At 40.3% G+C, this 19,698-nt stretch overlaps 1 protein-coding gene across 4 annotated transcripts in view; it reads left to right on the top strand.

Annotated features, from left to right (window-relative positions):
- Positions 1–19,698, top strand: part of TENM1 (teneurin transmembrane protein 1) — a gene marked incomplete at both ends in the record, with an annotated part of 244,904 nt that overhangs the window by 208,608 nt on the left and 16,598 nt on the right. For all 4 annotated transcript variants that reach the window (XM_084293822.1, XM_084293821.1, XM_084293820.1 and 1 more), the window contains 3 exons: positions 9,502–9,868; positions 11,660–12,170; positions 16,812–16,984. In XM_084293822.1, coding sequence (XP_084149948.1) covers positions 9,502–9,868; positions 11,660–12,170; positions 16,812–16,984 — 1,051 coding nt within the window. The remainder of the gene's footprint in view (positions 1–9,501; positions 9,869–11,659; positions 12,171–16,811; positions 16,985–19,698) is intronic.

Genomic DNA, 19,698 nt, shown 5'->3' with positions numbered 1-19,698 from the left:
TTAATAGATACCTGCATATGCACATGTAACTATGTCTATATACATACATGTATGTATATGTGTTTTTACATGTCCTGCAGAGCTACCATAAGTAGTCAGATAGTGAAAGCCCAGTCCCTGTCTTCCAGCAGTCCAAGTCCACTGATGAGAAGGGAATGTGGGTATCGAAGGAAGCATGTGGAGGCAAGCCAAGTAGGCAGTGTCCCTCCTTTTCTTTCAATCCAGTTGTTCACCTACATCCACTAGTAATAATGCCTACCTGTAATTTAAGAAATATTTGCTTTGATGGAGGTGATTGCTACTTCAGCCATTTTTCTAAGATTGTCAGGGCTGATACTGAGAGTGTATGTGTCTCATCCTCTTGCCAATCAACCCAACACAATCTGTGGAGTAAAAGGCTCAGATCCAGCAAGTTTTGTGAGTTATAAAGTGAATAACTTCACTTGAAGCTGGCTTTATTGTCTCTGTTCCAAATCTTTCGGGTTGCCCAGTGTGTTCTGCTTTGGGCATTTGGAGATGTAGCACAGAAATAGGGTGAGGGAGACCAAATAAGTCTGGAGCTTGAATACAGGAGAGTTTTGAGGCCCACAGTCACCAGAGGTGATGGTGTGCTTCCTTCAGAGATGTTTTGTGCTGCAGGGAAAGAAATTAGTGCACTAAGTCGCAGTTAGATTGTCCTACCAGAGTGGGAGCTGGTCTTTGTACTCTTGGTCTCTCCATGGCAGGTCAGGTGAAAGCTTACTGAAATTACACAAACCAGTGTAAGTGAAAAATAAAAACATGTAGGCATTTAATTTTATTGTCAGGTTATTGAAATTTTACATAGCTGCAAACTGCTGCATTTGAAACTATAAAAGCAAATGTGGGAATGGTTGCATGACTGAAAGCATTGCACCACACCAACTGCTGGGAGGGGGTTCAGAAAAGCCAGCACAGCGATCAGTCTGGCCTGCAAATTGCTCCAGGTGCTAAGGGGAACCTGAAAGTCTGTAGATCCTGTCAAAACAACCCTGTAATAATAACTGCTTACAAAGAGCAGGACTTTGAAGCATGTCAGCATGAGGGAACTCTAGAGGGTGTTGTTCCCTTGCTGTCTGGGTATTTCTTGGGTCTCAAAGCTAGTTATAAACAAAGGCTGAAAAGGTTTTAATACCGGGAAGTGTTGCTTTGGAGGTATTAGTGATATCTCCAGTATTACTGTTAGGACTCAAACAGAAGCAAGCTGTGGCAACCACAGAAGTAAGGGGCTGTGCCTGAGAGATGGCAGTGAGGAACACCTGACTTCTCCTCTTCATGATGAAGGTTTGGCTTCAGCATCTTTTCTACCATTGTTTCTGCCAAGTAAAAATGAATGAATAGGCATTGTGTTAGTGGAGAGGGAAAAAAAAAAAAAAAAAAAAAGCAAATTTTAAGACAGAAATTGGTTATATCCATTTGTAGCATGCCATACAGAGGTTGAATTTATAGCTGTGCATTCTCAAGTTTGGGCACAGAGAGATGCAAACAGAATGATAGAGAGTAGCACTTTTTGCAGAATGTTACTCTGACTATAGAGCTCACATTTACAAACAAATTAGCTAAAAATGTCTGAAGGACATGCAGCTTTTACAAACCAGGCCTCATCTCCTGATGATAGATTCCACTGGGATGGGAACGGCATGCAAAATGATACACTGCCTTGGAGGATAAATTCATGAAGTTTAGCAATGTAGGTCACATTGCAGGAAAATCATAAGCATCTGAATATCACTCGGTAGCCATTCAATCAACTGCTCAAAGCAAAATGGAAAACTGAACAGCATGTAGATGTAGGTGAAAACTGGAGAAAGTCATGATATGATGTAAAACCCTCTAGGTCTTCCATCCATATGTATTTCTTTTTTCTTCAATTTTTCTTGCCAGTTCATAGTTAGATTTCTGTGTCCGTATCAATGGTAACAACAAAGCCAACTTTTTTTGCTATTCCTAGTATGAACTATAATAAGCACATTGAATGGTTCATGAAGGGTATGTCAAAAATTCAGGGAATCAGGAGAGATCATATGATTGAAATTTGATATAAGTAGCCTAATTGTAAGCCAGTCATTTCGTTGTGAAATTGTTTTTGCATGCTCCCATCCAGGAGGATTCATAACATATACTATTTGTTTCACTGTTCTTGGGTTTTAAGGAATAAAGGAAAATAGAAGTTTTATAAAACGGTTTCAGAAGTCTCTAAATCTAGCATTGTGTAGAGAGACTCCTGTTGCTTTCTAGATCTAGAAAATACTGAGAACCTGAGATCCAGGATATGCTAGAGAAGTTGAGAGCCTTTCTGAATACATCTTGAATTTTTCTTGGGAACATTAGTCCTAAACTTTATCATTGTATGCTTTTCTGGCACAATCTGATAATGCAAATCTAAATATGCATCACAGCAATAACCAATGCCCTTAGCTGACAAAAATTTAAAATAGAGTGCCTGCTTGTAATCTTAGACAAGGATCAAATACTCTCCAGTGAGTTTTCATGCAAGTATCTACTCAATATAAATGATAGTTACGTAGGATTTCTGCAAGGAGTACAGTTTTCTTGTTTGTTCTGCAAAATGCAGGATGCCTAAGTACTTTTATTAGCTTTTTGAAGTCTAAGAGCAGTATGAATTTGCTTTCTATGCAAGATGACAGCTAGTTGGATTACACTGATTCTGCTCATTTTAAGTATCTATTGTGTAAATACTTGAGAAAAATCGATGGCAGAAAATCATGTTATGATAACAATTAATCTTGGTGATAATTTCTGAAAAAGTAAGGACTCAAATTATTTCAATTGCTTTTCGTGTCTAGAATTTTTTTTATCCATAAAAAATATATGTATTATTTGCAGGAAAAAAAAAAGTCAAAACTTGTCTGTATTGGTTTTGCATTAACTCTCTGCTCCAGTTTCGTGAAGAACTAGTTTGTTCTTCATCGGTGTCACCTCCTGCCCAGCCCAGGGCCAGGGGAGTAGCACCACTGTCACATCTCACGATTCTGCAGAGACAGAATCACAGAATTCTGGGCACAAGCCTGTAGGAAGGTTTAATTAATAAAAAAAAAAAAAAAAAAAAAAAAAAAGTCTTGAGTTTGACTCAGTGTTCAGGGCAGAGCCAGAATATTTGGGCGATGTGTTCACAGCAGCTGGTGTTGTTCTCAGGAAGGGTTTTTGTTTTCATTGTGAGCTGGAGTTACTTTCAGATTTGAAAATTTAATTTTGGTGTATCCTCTCTTCTCAGTTTTCAGGCTAGATGCTTTCATAAACCTCAGGAGTTATTGAAAGCAAAAGACATTGCAATATACTAGCTCCCACCTCTCACTATTCTCAAACAGCTTTTAATTACTGTCTCAGTTTAAGCTTTTCAAGATCTTTTTCCCACCTTTTCTGCATTCATAAATTCTGGACCCAGAATGGGAAGCTGAGGCCAAAATTAGTGAGAGATGTATTGAGATTTATGTAATCTTACTTCTGTGCCATCTCATCTACCCAGCACAGGACCTGGCAGTACAAGTTAGAAAGTGAGGCACAGCAGTGTTAGTCTTGTTAGCTGGATTACCAGCTACTCCCTCTCCCTCCTTTTGGTTATGCAAATTAACTGTAGAGGCATGTTTGGAGGACATCTATTCCCACTTCAGCACTGGGGACACGTTTGGGTTAGATTCAGATTCATGGTCTATTTTCAGACATTTTAATTGAAGAGTCTGAGATTCCTCCTCTCAGAGGTACCAGCCTGCTAGAAATACGTCTTAAATTCCTTCTGGGTGTTTAAGAAAGTATTTTTTTCGTAACCTGCATAAACCATGGATACCATGTTTAAACAGACTTAAATGGCTTAGGAATCTAAGTCCCATTGATTTTCATAGTCAATGGGCTTATGTGTTTCTGGATAATCTTCTATTATTAAATAGAGGCAGCGTGAAACCTGTCCCCATGGAAATCAACTCTTCCTATCAATTTAGTAGACCCAAGATTCCTCATACAGTCTTTGAAGTTGTGAAACAGAAGAAAAAATCATAAAAAAAAGAAATTATGAAACAACAAGAGAGCTGGAAACAGAACACAACAAAGCTTGCAGCAAGTGAAGGAAGACGAGCAGTGAAAACCAGTGGTGTGGTCCTTGCCTTTGCACTCCTCCGCTGCTCCCTCATCCACTGCAGATAATTGACAGCAGAGGTAGGCTGGCAGGCAGAGTACTCAGGCCATGATCCCAGGGAGCTGGTGGCCTTAAACCTCTAAGCTGCATCTGTAAATGTGCCACAGCTGCTTTCCCAGTCTAGGGTAGAAAAAAACAGTCATTGGGCTGCAAAACTCATTTATTTTGGTTTTGCACTTGGGAACAATGAACGGAGAGAAAGCAAGATTTGTAAAGCTTAGAGCAGGGGCTGCTACAGCTGAACTGCATAATTCCGAATTTTATAATATGCAGCATCAGGAGCATGAGAAACAAAGGCTCATTCAGCGTGGGAGGAAGCTGCAATCCCACCGTGGGGAAGTGTTCCCCTGTGTCAGACCACATGAGCTGAATTATGGCTCTGTGTGCCATTAAGGAAGAAGCTAAGCTGCTGAGGGGAGCTGACAGTGTCAGTGTCAACAAAGGAAAGAGCCCAGAAGTGAGACCAAACTGACAGAAGATGATGAAAAAATATCTGTGGTTGTCAACTGTGAGAAAATAGAGAGAAATATATGTAATGAGACATCCTGTAAAACGTTCAGGGAAGCAGAACCAGTCTCCTTCAGCCTTGCAAACTACATGCTCATCCCTAATAGACCACCTGGGCAAGTCCTTTCTCCAAGCCTTTTCTCACAGAGGGAAAGAGAAGAAAAATGAAGAGGTTAGACAGAAAAGTGAAAAATGGTAAAACACCAGTTAGAATAACGCTGTGGTGTGAAACAGGGGTAGGACTGGAAACAGCAGCTGAAGTGAGTATACATAGGAGGAGATGAGAAAACGAATTTAGCAGCAACAGAGAAATATGGAGGAGGTTGTGATCAGGTCTGCGAATGCATATCATAGAGCTGAACGCACACAAAGTTAGCATAAATAAAAGTGCTTGACGCTGAGCAGTACAGATAGGAAGTAATCCATCAGTAAGGACTATCAGAAAAAAATTGGCATGAATTTCATGCTACTACATGAAATTGAACCAAAACATACAAGCAATGCATGGCAAGAAATCAAAGCAATGGTGAGGCTTTTTTATGGATTTGTGCAGCTTCTTTTAATCCACAATAAATTAAGTTTATCCTATTGAAATAGGCCCCGGCATCTCAAACAGTTAAGCTCTTGAAATCTGCATCTGGGTACAAGGATAAACTTTTTCCCTCATTACTTCTCTTACTTTGATATGAACTGTAGAGTGTGTTTGGTCTGTTTTCCTTCAAATAACACCAAAAATGCCACAGTTGTAAATTATTGTGCAAAATGTGCACAAGTTTTAGCCATATGGTCAAAACCAAAAGCAAAATGGTATTCTTCATGAACTAGCACTGAAATGTTCGCCCTTGTGTATGTTCAAGAAGTATATTAGTGAATGCTGCTTTACAAAAAAAAACTCACATTATTCATTTAATTTTAATCCTTTACTATGGGAGGAATATTTCAAGTTTTCAAAACCAGATAGATAGGTAGGTAGGTAGTTATACAAACACATAAATGTATTTGCAAGAAAGGAAAAAATATCAATAAGGTCTGAGAGCTATTTATCTACCTAAATGTAGATCTCCCCGTGGAAATTCATTTAAATTGAAATCATCTTAGTGTACTTTGTGTTTTCCAGCACACTTGACATGAAAAAATGTATTAGAAAGTACATCAGTACACCTACATCAGTAGGTGTTAATTTTGCACTTCTCAATCCAGACATTGATTATTAGATATAGCGGGAGCCTTTATGTTGACAGTTAAATGCTGAATTCCCAGAAAAGTTGACATGTTAATACTTATATGCAAAAGGTCTCATTGCTCAAGGGTTCACTTGTTTCCGCAGTGATTTCCATTGCATATGCTCAATCTCCGGTGAACTAAAACAGGATTGTCACCTGAGAATTTCAATCTGTAAAGTAACGTGCTGACTGCTACTGAACAAATCTTGTCTCTTTGTTTATAATGGGGTAATCCGCAATGCCATTTCTGTACACTGCTTAAAAAAAGAAGCCATCATGTATCAGAAAAAAACATTTGTGGTTGGAGCAATTTTTGGTTATAAAAAAAATACATATATGGGAGACAGCTTTCTATGGGGGCTTGTGAAGTTCTGCTTCAGATTAAACGTATATTAACTGATTTAATATTCTAACCCTAACTGAGTTTTTTATCTGGAAAAACTTTTAAATAGGCACAGTCATATCAGATGAGAATTGAAGTGCTTCTCTGTAATATGTTTATTGGCTTTGAATGAAGCACAACTGATGGTTTGGTCACAGAAATCTGCCAGAGGGCAGCTTGCTCGCAAAGAAAAGAAACAACCAGTGACTTTTCAAGGTAACAGTGAACCTAAGGGTGCACTTACACTTCAGCTTAAGCTGATTGAGGTGATTAGTTTTTAGCCAGCAACGTGTAACCACAGACGGCAGGAGCACTAAAAGAGCAGTCCTGCTGCAGGGGCTGCAGGGGGAGAAGGGCTGGGTGGAACGGCAGCAGCCCCAGCTCACACAGGTTTAAGATGCCATGAAGCTAGATCCTGACAAGAACAATGCAGGTGTTTTTCCAAATCTGTGAAATTCTTCCGCAGATCTAGAATGCTCAGCATTTTGTATTTGTTTCTATGTTTGATTGCTTTACTTGGCCTCTTTTTCCCTCCAGTTGCACTAGCATGAGCTTGCAGTGAGCAGCAGTTGTTTTTATGCTGCAGCCTCCAGACAGGTACATGCTAGCTTTAATATTTCACCTGGAATTAGACCATTAATACATCCATGACTGCTTTAAACCCAGGAATGAGAAGCTGTAGCCATTCTTCTGTGAGCTTTGCAAAAAGCTAGGTGACAGGTCAGGTGTAGTAACCAGAATTATTTACATGATGTCCCCAGCTCTAATTTTATCTATTTTTATCATAATGCAGCTAGATTTACAGAAGTGATCAGTAGAAAAGCAAATGTGCTTCCAGATAATGACAGCTGTTAAGACTCAACCTCTTCATGGGTTGTAGGCACCTCACTGCAAGTGAAATGGACATTTCCATAAAAGCTTATTCTACCTCAATAAACAAAACCAGCCTCAAATCAATCAGAGAAAAAGTTGTTTTGGTCCAAATCAGTCTCTGTTTATCTGCAAGACACCAGACATACCTTCACAGTGGGAGGAATTCAATTTAATCACTGGGGCAAAGATAACGTGCCTGGTCCATGAAGGAAAACCATGTATTAAGACATGGCAGGTGTTATGCAGAGTCATTATGGTAAAAATAGGTAATTTCAGTCCGAAGTTTTTCTCACTAATAATCTAGTTATGGTTTTACAGCAAAGTGATCTATGAAGGAGGCACTGCAGTTAAGGATGTCTTTTTGCTATTAAAAATAATCCATTTGCTTTGATAGAGCAATCAAATGTTCAGCATTAAAGGTACATTGCAGATATGTTTCTTCCAATTTTCCTGCAAATAGCCTTGCAGAGGGTTCAGCTTCCTAGTGAGCTCTCAGCTGAAGCAAGGAAAACTAACTAGCAGCTCTGTGTACAGCAGCCCTAACACACTGGGTGAAATCCAGGCAATCTCACATGCCCAGAATTCAGCACCTTTATGGGAGGAATCTGTTTCCAACTGTTTCACCACATTTATCATAATTTGGAATGACTCCACCACCTGGTTCAGAAGAGATCCTGAACTCAACAGCATTAGTCTTAATGTCAGTTATTATGCTGTCTAGTAAAATGGACTGGGCACAAGGAGGAGTTCGATTATTCCATGAGCCTTCATAATTATGTGGTGCACCATGTAACCACGCAGGGCGAGACACAGTAGCCACAGTGCCCTCGCTTTATTAAAGCATCAATTATCAAACCAGAAATGTACTCGTGGAAATGAGGTTGTTCAGGAAATACCGATACTCGCAAAAGGCAGAGACTTGGCCTTCAGCCTGGTGCTTGAGCTGACCCCAGGCGAGCAGGTGTCTTGCAATGGCCACACACTCCACCATATGTTATTCTGCAGCACTGAACATTGTATTAGCATCTGCAGTCTCTACGTTCATAGATCTTTTAATTAGTGCATTGGGAAAATGAACAAAAAAAGCAACCAAATCGGTAAATGAAATAGTGGAAGCTTCTGTGACAACTGTGTATAAATCCACTGCATTTCAGCCTGGCATTTGTTCTCTTCTGATAGCTGAAATATTTAGTCCAGAAAAATTCCACTCAGATAAAAGCAGCCACCTCTTCGCAAAGCACCCTGAGACAGACAAAAATAGACTGTGTTGCAATCTCTGCAACTCACTTGTTCTCTGACCTTTCCGCAGACAAGTTGCAACCCAAATCCTCCATCAGCCATTAGCTGGGGAGCGGGACCAGTCTCCTCCGTTGCTGTTTCCCAGTCCACCTCCACCACTTACTGAGCTTTCTCAATAGGAGCAGTTCAAAGCTGTGGCAAGCACGCACTGCAGACATCATCCTCCATACCAGTTGTCTTTCAGGGTGACGGACTGCCCCACCTCTAACTGGGAACATGCTATATTTCTGCAGATCCTGATGCAGCAAGCATCAGGCAAGTGAGGTCATTCTTCTAGCATCTCAGAAAACTTGGAAACTTTGCTTGGTTGGTGCTCTCACTTGCATGGAAAAAGACAAAAAGCTCACCTTAAGTATGAAGAATATCCTTAATACATGACTGAAATATTGAATTGACAAACCAAAATCATTATAAGTAATTATGGCTCAGCTACTGTATTATGTGAAGTCTGATATATTGGTGTATTACTGTGTTATAAAGAATTAATGAGCTTGTATTTCTTATGGCACATCAGTCTTATTAACGTTTCTGGCCTGGTAACTAAATTGTGGCAATGTGTCGTACTCTCCTACTGTGTCATTTTCCTTTTGCGCTAACGGTCAATTAGAGTGTTAGGACATTGACAACCTCTAACTGTTTTCCACTCTGCCAGTGTTGACTACAGCCTTGGAACAATAACGCTCAGACCTGGAGAATTTCCTGGCTGATATGGCGTGACATGAAGTGTATGCTTTTATTTGCATGAGTGCATAGGTATAATAAAGTTCCGTCCTTAATAGACTTGTGCAAATACATTTCAGAGGGTGCAAAATTACTTTCAAAATCAAGTTTAGTTCCACATTGGTGCTGGATCTCAGAAAAGAGTATGCTTGTAGAAACTTCTTCTGCCAAAAGCAGTAGCCCATAGTAGCATAGCAGCAGTGGGCAAATCCACTGAGTGCCTTGATGACACGGTCATCAGAGATGGTTGAACAAAACTGTCTTATTGTCGTAATCATCCTTTTTTCTTGTCTTCTTTTTCCTGCCTTCCTCTCAATTTGTTTTCCCAGGTGCGGCTAGAGTGGCCAACAGACCTCACAGTGAACCCCCTAGACAACTCACTGTACGTCCTGGACAACAACATCGTCCTGCAGATCTCTGAGAACAGGCGTGTGCGCATCATTGCAGGGCGCCCCATTCACTGCCAGGTGCCAGGCATCGACCACTTCATCATCAGCAAGGTGGCCATCCATTCCACCCTGGAGTCAGCCAGAGCCATCGCTGTATCTCACAGTGGGATCCTCTACATTGCAGAGACAGATGAAAGAAAGATCAATCGTATACAACAGGTCACAACCAACGGTGAGATCTCCATAATCGCTGGAACCCCATCAGATTGTGACTGCAAGATTGATCCTAATTGTGACTGTTTTTCAGGTAAGACAACACTTTTTGCTTTCCTGTCCCTGGTCTGTTGAGACCTTCTGGCACAGCTGCAGACCAGCAAAGTGATAGAAGGAAGGAGAACTGAGCAATAGTTCAGTTTTCTTGGAAAACTGAAAACCTTTTCAGCAGCTCTTTGTTTAACCCATTGGGTGCAGAGATGTTAGTCTTTCAGTTGTCACTGGAACCTCTGGGTGGCTTTAGATTTTCCTGTTTGAATATAGACATTACAAACAATTCGAAATGATCTCCAAGAATGTTTTTTTGTGTCAGCTTTACTCATGCTGAAGACAGTATCAGCCCCAGTGCAGATTGCACCTAAATGCTACTGGATCAGGCAGCCTTCTTCACCATGGAGAGTACCAGAATGTTCCACATCCAGTGAAAAGCACTAGCTCACACCTTGCCATTGTTTGTGTCCCATGGCACACCTAGCTAAATGATGCAAACACATGTTATTCAAAATTTCTGCTTCCTTGTGCTTTTCAAACTGGGCCCACCAGTGCCAGACCCACACCACACCTCCTGGTCATTCTCAGCAGCACAGCTCTCCCCTCAATGCAACAAAACTAATTTTGACTTTTTTTTTCATACAATCGTATTTAATGATGGAACAAAGGAGAGTGTTCCCATCTACAGAGGAATGCGGTATGTTGTCATCTTGTCATCTCCAAGAACCACTTTGTTCAGTTTCGTAATACCATCATAATTCTTAAGCCTTCTATTTCAAACAAAAGGTTAATTACTGACAAGAAAACATTAAGTATGTCAAGAAATGAGAAAAAAAAATGTCAATGGTCTTCCACAGGAGGCGAGTTCCTGACCCAGAGTTGCTAATCAAAGTCTCATGAGCTTTGCCACGTGCTGCCAGCTTCAGTTACAGCTCTGTTGGACAAGCGCTGAATAGGATCCTGTCCAGTGTTCCTATTGAGGGACTCTCTCCTCAGTGCAAAAAATAAAACCTTCGGCAAATCTAATGATTGTGCCAGTGCTGGGTTGGTGAAAGGCAGGGTCAGGCTGGCAGAAAGACCAGCTAATTTGTCTGTTTCCAAGGCAGCAAAGGGTGTGCTGAAAATTTCCATCAAATTGCATTTTTCAGTCAGGAGAAGGGGAGCAATAGAAACAGTAACACATTGTTCCCTAAGAGTGAGGCTTAATAGGCTTTCTTGTTAGTTACACAAAATCCTGGCCATGTGAAGTCATTTAGATATGCATATACAGCCCACGATCATGCAAATATCCTCCCTGAACCTTGAAATACACAGTATTTATGTATACCAAGTAAATTATCAAGTAATATCAGAAGGGGTGATTTTGAGGGCCCTTTTTGGCTATTATAATTTATTTTCCTGTAGTGTGAGCTTTTAATAAGTACAAACTAATCTTTGGTTCACTGTCATTTTAACTGAATTACTGATTTTTATTTTCTGTTTTATTTATATCACAATTCTACTCAGACTACATACCAACAGACAAGAAACAGGAAACAAAACTTACCTGTCATAATTTTTTTTCCTTCACGTTTTGCCACACAATACTTCCCTGAGCAACAGGGTTTTGGAGTTAACAGAAATGATGTAAATTAGATAATTTATAGTTTGTTTGTCTTTACTGAGACTGATCTAGAATTGCACCAACTTTAGATAATGGGGGTTTAGGTAATGGGAAGAAGATACTATTTTATTGACAAGCAAATGATCCTGAGGAGAAGCAGTGTGGCAGGCTTCGAGGTTCAGCTTAAATACAGATACTACAGATTACTAAAACTACCATTTTTTCCCACAGGTGATGGTGGATATGCCAAAGATGCAAAGCTGAAAGCTCCTTCTTCCCTAGCAGTCTCTCCTGATGACACGCTGTATGTAGCAGACCTTGGAAATGTTCGCATCCGCTCAGTCAGCCGGAACAAGGCTCACCTCAGTGACACAAACATGTACGAGATTGCCTCACCAGCAGATCAAGAACTGTATCAGTTCACCATCAACGGCACCCACCTGCACACACTGAACCTCATCACGAGGGACTATATTTACAATTTCACCTACAGCAGTGAAGGGGATATTGGCACGATCACCAGCAGTAATGGGAATTCAGTGCACATCCGCAGAGACACGAGCGGCTTGCCCCTGTGGATTGTGGTGCCGGGCGGCCAGGTGTACTGGCTGACAATAAGCAGCAATGGGGTTCTGAAAAGGGTTTATGCCCAAGGCTACAACCTGGCTCTGATGACATATCCCGGAAACACAGGACTTCTAGCAACCAAAAGCGATGAAAATGGATGGACAACTGTGTATGAGTAAGTCCATGACATTAAGTGCCTGGTGTAAGGAACACTGTTTTAAACATACATTGAAATTTTTTGAGTCAGTTCTAGTAATTTCAGAAGACACCCTGCTACTAACACTGTATGGAAAGGACAAGCAGTGCTGTTGTACAAGCTTTTACAATATGAAACACTATCATTTCTTAAGTGCTTGTCATATGTAAAAGCTCTGTGCATAGTGCCCATTATATGTAGCAAAAAAATGCCTGAAATTATACTTCATTCATAATTCATTACTGTGAGTCTCTGTTTCTCTAAATGCAAATGTGGTTTTGGAATTTTTGGTATCTAAAGAAGTAGGGGTAAGTTGTGATATGAATCACAGATTTGCAAAATTCTTGAGGAAGGCAAAAAAGGGAAAATTACTATATTCATAGGAAAAAGGAATGTTACAAAAGAAATTTAGAATCTCAGTGGAAGGAATGTTCAAACACAGGAGTGGATTTGTCCTATCAGCAGGGAAACAGGATATATAAGGAAAAAAAAAAAAAAAAGGTATGTAATAGCAAAAGGATATGTATCAGGAGTGGCCTTACAAGCAAGATGTTGAGACATTTGACAGGGCTCCTTAAGAGCAAGACAAGACAGTAAAGATACAGTAAGAACTTCCCAGACTGGTCCCAGAGAGAGTGCAACCCAAGAGAAAATTCATGTTTGATTCATAAAGAGGTGTGAAGTATCAGGATTTCTCATTATTTATAATTAATCATCATAATCCCTCTTAGAGGAAGTGACAAGTGATTGATGGAAGTCATATGTTAACATTGCACTATCAGTTCACAGTTCAAGGAGAATTATGCCTGCTTTCTGTAGGGCATGGGAGTTTATCATTAAAAACAAAAGTGAAAAGACGTCCAGGTGAGATATGAACAGAACACACATTGAGGAGAATTAAGTTACTGCATAAGTCACCTGGAGAGGCAATTGAGTCACCATCATTACAGTTTTTTTAGAATTACATTTTATTAAAATGGTAGGATAGCAGGTAGGATAAAAGCAGAGAAAACTGCTGCCTAGAGTGTGGGATTTGTTATTCAAGGGAATGTTTTTCTATTCTGCCTTCCATTATTCTGCCAAAACCAGGCTGAATTGACAGAGTTGATCTAAGTATAAGGAATTAGGGCCATTTTTGACAATAAGCAGGAATACAAAACCATACAGGACCTTCCCGGTTCCGTTCTCATGATCAGGCACCTACTGATAGCAGTGAAAAGTATTGTGCAAAAATACAAAGCTCACTGTTGTGCTGGTGCTGTTTAAACATTGACTGAAGAGTGGTACCTATTATATGCAGAACTGAATTCAAATATGTGCTTACTTGGAATAACTTCAGCACCAGGATTGATCCATTTAAATCCGTACCTGAGGATGGGATCAATCCCAACCATGGACACTTTCAAAAGCTTTCACAGTAGCTCCAAGTCACATCTATTACTTCTTAAAATGCTGAACAACATGTATCGTTGCAGGGCCTTGATTGTTTGAGCATGTTAGAGCAGATTATGTGCAGTCATGTGCTTCTCAGTGGGCTTAGTATCAGTACTCTTACTCTGTCCAACAGACCCTGAGTGTAAATCTTTTCAGACAATTATTGATCATGCCTGTTGTCTTCTGGCAAGCAGTTTGTTAAAGTAGGACTCATGCTTAGTGAGATTTTCTTTTAAAGTATTTTGCCTGTTTGCAAGTGCCTGCCATTGTAAGTAATACTGATTTTTTCATGCAAAGATACTTGGAAAGACACTGTCCTTTCAGTTGTACCAACTGCGTGACGGTGTACTTCTACCAATCTAGATCAGTCGGTAGAATTAAGAGAATTACAGCTGTTAACATTACAAAAATAACAGCAAGATTAAATAGTGAAGTCATTTTTTAGTGAAGTAATATTTATAATATTACTAGTGAAGTAATATTTATTACTTATATTATATTATATTATATTATATTATATTATATTATATTATATTATATTATATTATATTATATTACATACATTATTAGTATTAATAGTGAAGTAATATTTATAACAGTGAAGTAATATTTATTGTTCAGGCCAATATTTCACATCATCTTCATAACATATTACAACTTCCTGAGTGGTTGAGATACCAGTGTCACCCAAGCTGCTGCAGTCAGAGAGACAATTGACTATTAAGAATGCTGTGCTGAATAGATGGGTTTTCAGGACTTGATTTTCCCTTTTTGCTATTAATAGGTCATAGGGGATGATGGTCCTTAGTCATCCTTTAAGCAAACATTACTTTCCAGTAATGTAATTTAAAAATTGGTAAGGGTAACTTAGATATGAATTGCTTCAAGTCATGTATAAACACAGTATTGAAGTCGAGAAGATTAAGAGATGAACAACTCTCCAATTGCTTAGAATCACCTTTTCTGTTTAAACTAGTTTTGCATTCACATCCAAAAGTTCAACCCATAGTACTGTCAAGCTGACATAGGGATAAGTTTGTTTAACAACACATATCACATGTACTTGGGAATATGAGCAAAGATAATGAACTATTCAGAACATCTACCTAGATGTCAGATTCACTCACAGAGGGAGATTATTAAGAGGTAGAAAACTACCTACAAAAGTACTCGTCATCCATCTACTCTAATCTGATGGAATGGAAGTACTGAAAGACCTCTTGCATAAAATTATAGCTAATGTACAATTTCAGTCATCTAAGTTGTTTTTGTTTGTTTGTTTGTTTGCTTTAATATTATATCATTAAAGCCATAAAAGGGGGGGGCGGGGGGGGGGGGGCACTGGGCCTCTATTAAATCAAGAACAAGAAAACACCTGCGAGAAACAACCCTCTCTGAAAAAATTAAATAGACCGCTTTCCCTTTGAAATGATACAAATCTTAATTGTGCTACACATCGAAATGCAAATAGATTGTGAAGCTCTATCCCCAAGCGTGCATTTCTAATATTGGTGAGCACTTCCTCATGTGAGTACTGAAATCTATGCAATTATTTGCATGATTAAATGGTCACTGGCATGATTAACAGTGGCATAACTGGGCACCAAATTAACATTAAGAAATATGTCGTGATTCTGCCCCTATTAGTATGGGTAGGACATTCCCCTACAAGAACAGAGCCCAAGTGTGCTATTATCCATCATGTGAAAGATGGCAGAATCTGTCCTCAGAGGGCTGGTTTCTTGGAGCAATCTGGAATAAAAAAGCCCTTTAGATGGTCAAACTATTACTGAGACACTGAGCGTTCTCCTTGAAGTTAGTGGGACCATCTTGGCATGTGCTCTGCAGCCTCATTTTAATTGTTCAGCACCTTATCTAGTCTATGATTCTGTATTTCTGGGTGCTCCTGTGCAGAGCCAGGAGTTGGACTCGATGACTGTTGGTCCATTCTAACTCAGGATATTGTATGATTCTTATGATTCCCATTTTCAGCTACATGGACGGTTGTGTATCTCATCATTAGCAGCATCCAGCAGCAAAAGCAGATTCTTAGCAGAGGTGCATCCTGACTTCTAAGCACAACTACATTCCAATAAACTGTCTGCATTTATGCCTTAAAAATGCATAATTTGAGGATTTTTCTATGGTATGGTAGAAAACTCACATAACTTAGCAAGCTGTCATATCTGTTTCATCAAGCAGTAAATGAAATGTAATTGCCCAACATTCATGGAGTTTTCTAATGATGAAAAGTAGTGCTCTGAATCAGTTTTAATCACTGGGTGTGGCGCCCAGTCAATTGGCACAGAATGGCACGAGGGAGGAATGTGAGGAAATCGCGTGATATATGAGGGCAGGAAGAGACGAAAGAGAGAGAGATCGTATTGTATTTAACATTTAATGAATTTATTTGTCAAAAAAAAAAAAAAAAAAAAAAAAAGCAAGATGTTCACTAGGTTCATTCTCCACTGTTTCATTTGAAAGGAACAGCTGCTCTATTTTTCTTTTTTATATCATGTGGAAAAGAAAATTCCTGATTTTGTTCACCAATACTTTTTGTGATATACAGATTATGTATGAGTAATTAGGGGTAAACAAGGGTCCTAAAGAAAGGATGCCAGCACATGAAAGTGAAAGACATGGCCAGCTCATCTGCTGATGTGAATTGAAAGAGCTCCCCATTGGAGGCAACAGGGCTTTACCAGTTGATACACCAGCTGAGAAATGCTTTGTGAGTGAGGGGAGACAGTTAATAAAACGTGAAAACCTACTTATGCTTTCCTACCTGCATGAGTAGGCTTATATTTTATGAACAGGGGTTGGTTTTACTCATGCAAATACGTCTGCAGTATCAGTGAGCTCTTTTGGATGAGTAAAGATGTGTTTGGATCAATAAGATTTTGAATATGGGAGTCATTAATATGGAACAGTATCAAGCACCAACCATTGTTCTGTATCGTTTTCTTTGTGAACCATCAGAAAGAACAAACTGTTTATCTGTGGAACTGAAGAGACACATTAGAAACAGTGCTCCAGAGGTTTTGAATTACTTACTGACTTTTTCATAACGTGTTGACAGTATCCCCCCCACTTTTTTTTTTTTTTTTTTTTTTATTTTATTTTAGTAGCATCTACAAGACAACAGTGATGTATTTTCGTGGCTCACTTTAACATCATGTGTTGCAGGTATGACTCTGATGGCCACCTGACCAATGCGACATTCCCAACTGGGGAAGTCAGCAGCTTCCACAGTGATGTTGAAAAACTGACAAGAGTGGAACTTGATACTTCAAACCGAGAGAACGTGATCACGGCCACAAACTTCTCAGCTACCTCTACAATATATACCTTAAAACAAGGTAATTAAGGCGTTTATGTTATTTCTTCCTTTAGAATTATATTTAAAACTCTAAACATTGCATTCTTAATTGTTTGACAAAAAGACAATAAAATTAGTTCGTTTGTTTCTTCCTTGCTTCAGTTCAAATACCTAGATACTACTTACATTTCTCATGGTGTTCCTTTTAGGAGCAAACCACCAGTGAATGCTTTTCCTCCTAGAAAAGTCCCATTGGTAGATTCCAGTTACTAAAATCTCTGAAGGATGCATTCTATTTCCCACATTGGTATTCAGGGGAATTGGACCGATCCATAATACACTGAGCTTTGTTATTCTGAGAAATACTGACCAAAAAGTGCCCTGCTCCACTGTTGTTTTAGTAGTGAAATGCTTTGTTTGGCCAATGCCATGAATTCACAGAATCACAGAACGGTTTTGGTTGGCAGGGACCTTAAAGCCCATCCAGCTCCAACCCCCTGTCATGGGCAGGGACACTTCCCACCAGTTCAGGCTGCCCAGAGCCCCATCCAGCCTGGCCTTGAACACCTCCAGGAATGGGGCATCCACAGCTTCCATGGGCAGCCTGTTCAGTGCCTCACTACCCTCTGAGTAAAGACTTTCCTCCAAACATCTAATCTAAATCTCCCCTCTTTTAGTACAATGCCATGCATCAGTCTCTCACTTGGATTCCTGGATCCTATGCTGCCTGCTAAGCTCCTCTTGCAGCATGGGAACTTGGCTCGAAAAATTTGTCCAGCTGGGCACACTGTCACCCATGACACCCATCTCTGTCTTCAGTCTGTAGAGGAACTTCCAGATTCTGGAGTTCCCTGCAACTGAGGGTCTGGGCAGCTCTTTCAGTCCTTGGGAGGTCTGTCTGGGTGTAGGTGCCTGCATGGGGAGGTTGTTGCCCCTCTCTCTGGGTTTTAGCCTTAGCCAGGCAGTTGCAGCGGGTGGTGTGGTGGTTTTACTCAGGTGGGCAGCCGAGCTCCACCACAACCGCTCTCTCACTCCCCCTCTCCTCAAAGAGGAAGGGGGAGAAAATACAACACAGAGAACTCAAGGTTTGAGATGAGAAAGGTTTAATTAAAGGGAAAGGGAATGGGGAGGAAAAACAGAAAGAAAAGAAACAATCAGTCCGCATGGAAGCAGAGAGAGAGAAAAAATTATTCTCTACTTCCCATCAGCGAGCGGTGTTCAGCCACGTCCTGGGAAGCAGGGCCTCAAACGCATAGTGGTTGTTCAGGAGGAACAGCACCGTCCCCCACGAGAGCCCCCCCTTTTATTGCTGAGTGTGACATCAGGTGTTATGGAATATCCCTTTGGTTGGTTTAGGTCAGCTGCCCCAGCAATGTCCCCTCCCCATCACTTGCCCACCCCCAGCCTGCTGGCTCTTGGGGGCTTGGAAGGAGTCCTGATGCTGTGCCAGCACTACGCAGCAATAGATACAACACTGGAGTGATATCAGTGCTGTTCCAGCTACGAGTGCAGAGCACAGCACTGTGCGGGCTGCTGCAGGAAAAAGGTGACTCCAGCTCAGACAGACCCAACACAGTTGGACACCATTTTTGTTTCAGCAGACAGCTGCTTCTTGTTGTTCCCAACATAGAAGAAAGTGGCCTGCCTTCCTCCTTCACTGTGCATGCTCTCCAATTCTTTCTGGTAATGCTGTGACCTGGCTCCTTGGAAGGAGGAAGGCATGACCCATGTCTGCTGGTGGCTGCCTCGGCACTGAGATTTTAACTCAACCCCTGTGCACATGTCATTTTAACTCAACCCCTGGCAGCTTCAGTCTGCTGGTGTACTGGATCTTTTGAGAAGAACTTGCTCTCTGCCTAATGGAAGTGCCACAGCGTCTTCCTTCAGATTGTGCAGATTCATCCCCTAAGTTTTGAGTTTACATAATTTAATCGATCTGTTTTTTCCTCTATGTTAATTTTTCTGTAGCAAGTGCGTTGTTCAGCAAGAAGGGAAGAAGCTTTGGGAGCTGGTGCTGGGAAATAGGTCTGCATTTCTTGCAGGCCTGCTACAGAGAAGGTCTGCTTTGTAACTTGGAGCAATTCACCGATGTTTATCATTCTCAGCTTTAGTTCTATGAGGAAAAAATAGGAAGAACTCACAAGATACTCACTCATCCCTTTTCACTACTGCATTGCAGAGACAACACTGAATAAATGGAAAGAATTATATTATATTGCAGTATCACTTGTTAGTATTTCTCCAAGTGATCCCACCTGCTCTCTGCATCATCTGCTGACTGCCCAATTGTGTTTGTCTTAAATGCAAAGCTTCTCAAAGAAGGGATATTACTGCTTTGTGTCTCAGAACAGTGAGCTAGCACACTACCAGCAGCACCAGAAATGAACAGCTATAGTTGTTATTATACCTATCCTATTTATGAATTTATATAGTTTGCATATTTCCATATCTCTGTAAAACTACTGTGAAGCAATCTGTGAACAAACAACAGACATTTTATCCTTACCTCTGAGTCAAAAAGTCTCTTTTAATGCAATATCCATTATCTTCACTTTCTGACATACCCAACTGTTGTCCATATATTCGCGCCTGAAGATCTGGCCCAATTACTTCAGCTGGTGTGCAACAGCTAAGAAAAAGATACTTTTCCTTAATATCACTAAAAAAAAAGTCGCTAGCTGGTAGGTGTTCAGTTATATTTTAAAGGCTTTGTCCCTTAACCCTAAACATGCAGATTCATAAAGTGCCCCCTGG

Source organism: Netta rufina (assembly GCF_964035555.1).
Source record: "Netta rufina genome assembly, chromosome: 12".
NCBI lineage: Eukaryota > Metazoa > Chordata > Aves > Anseriformes > Anatidae > Netta > Netta rufina.
Note: the sequence above shows the minus strand (reverse complement) of the source record. Positions and strands in the feature narration are given on the sequence as shown.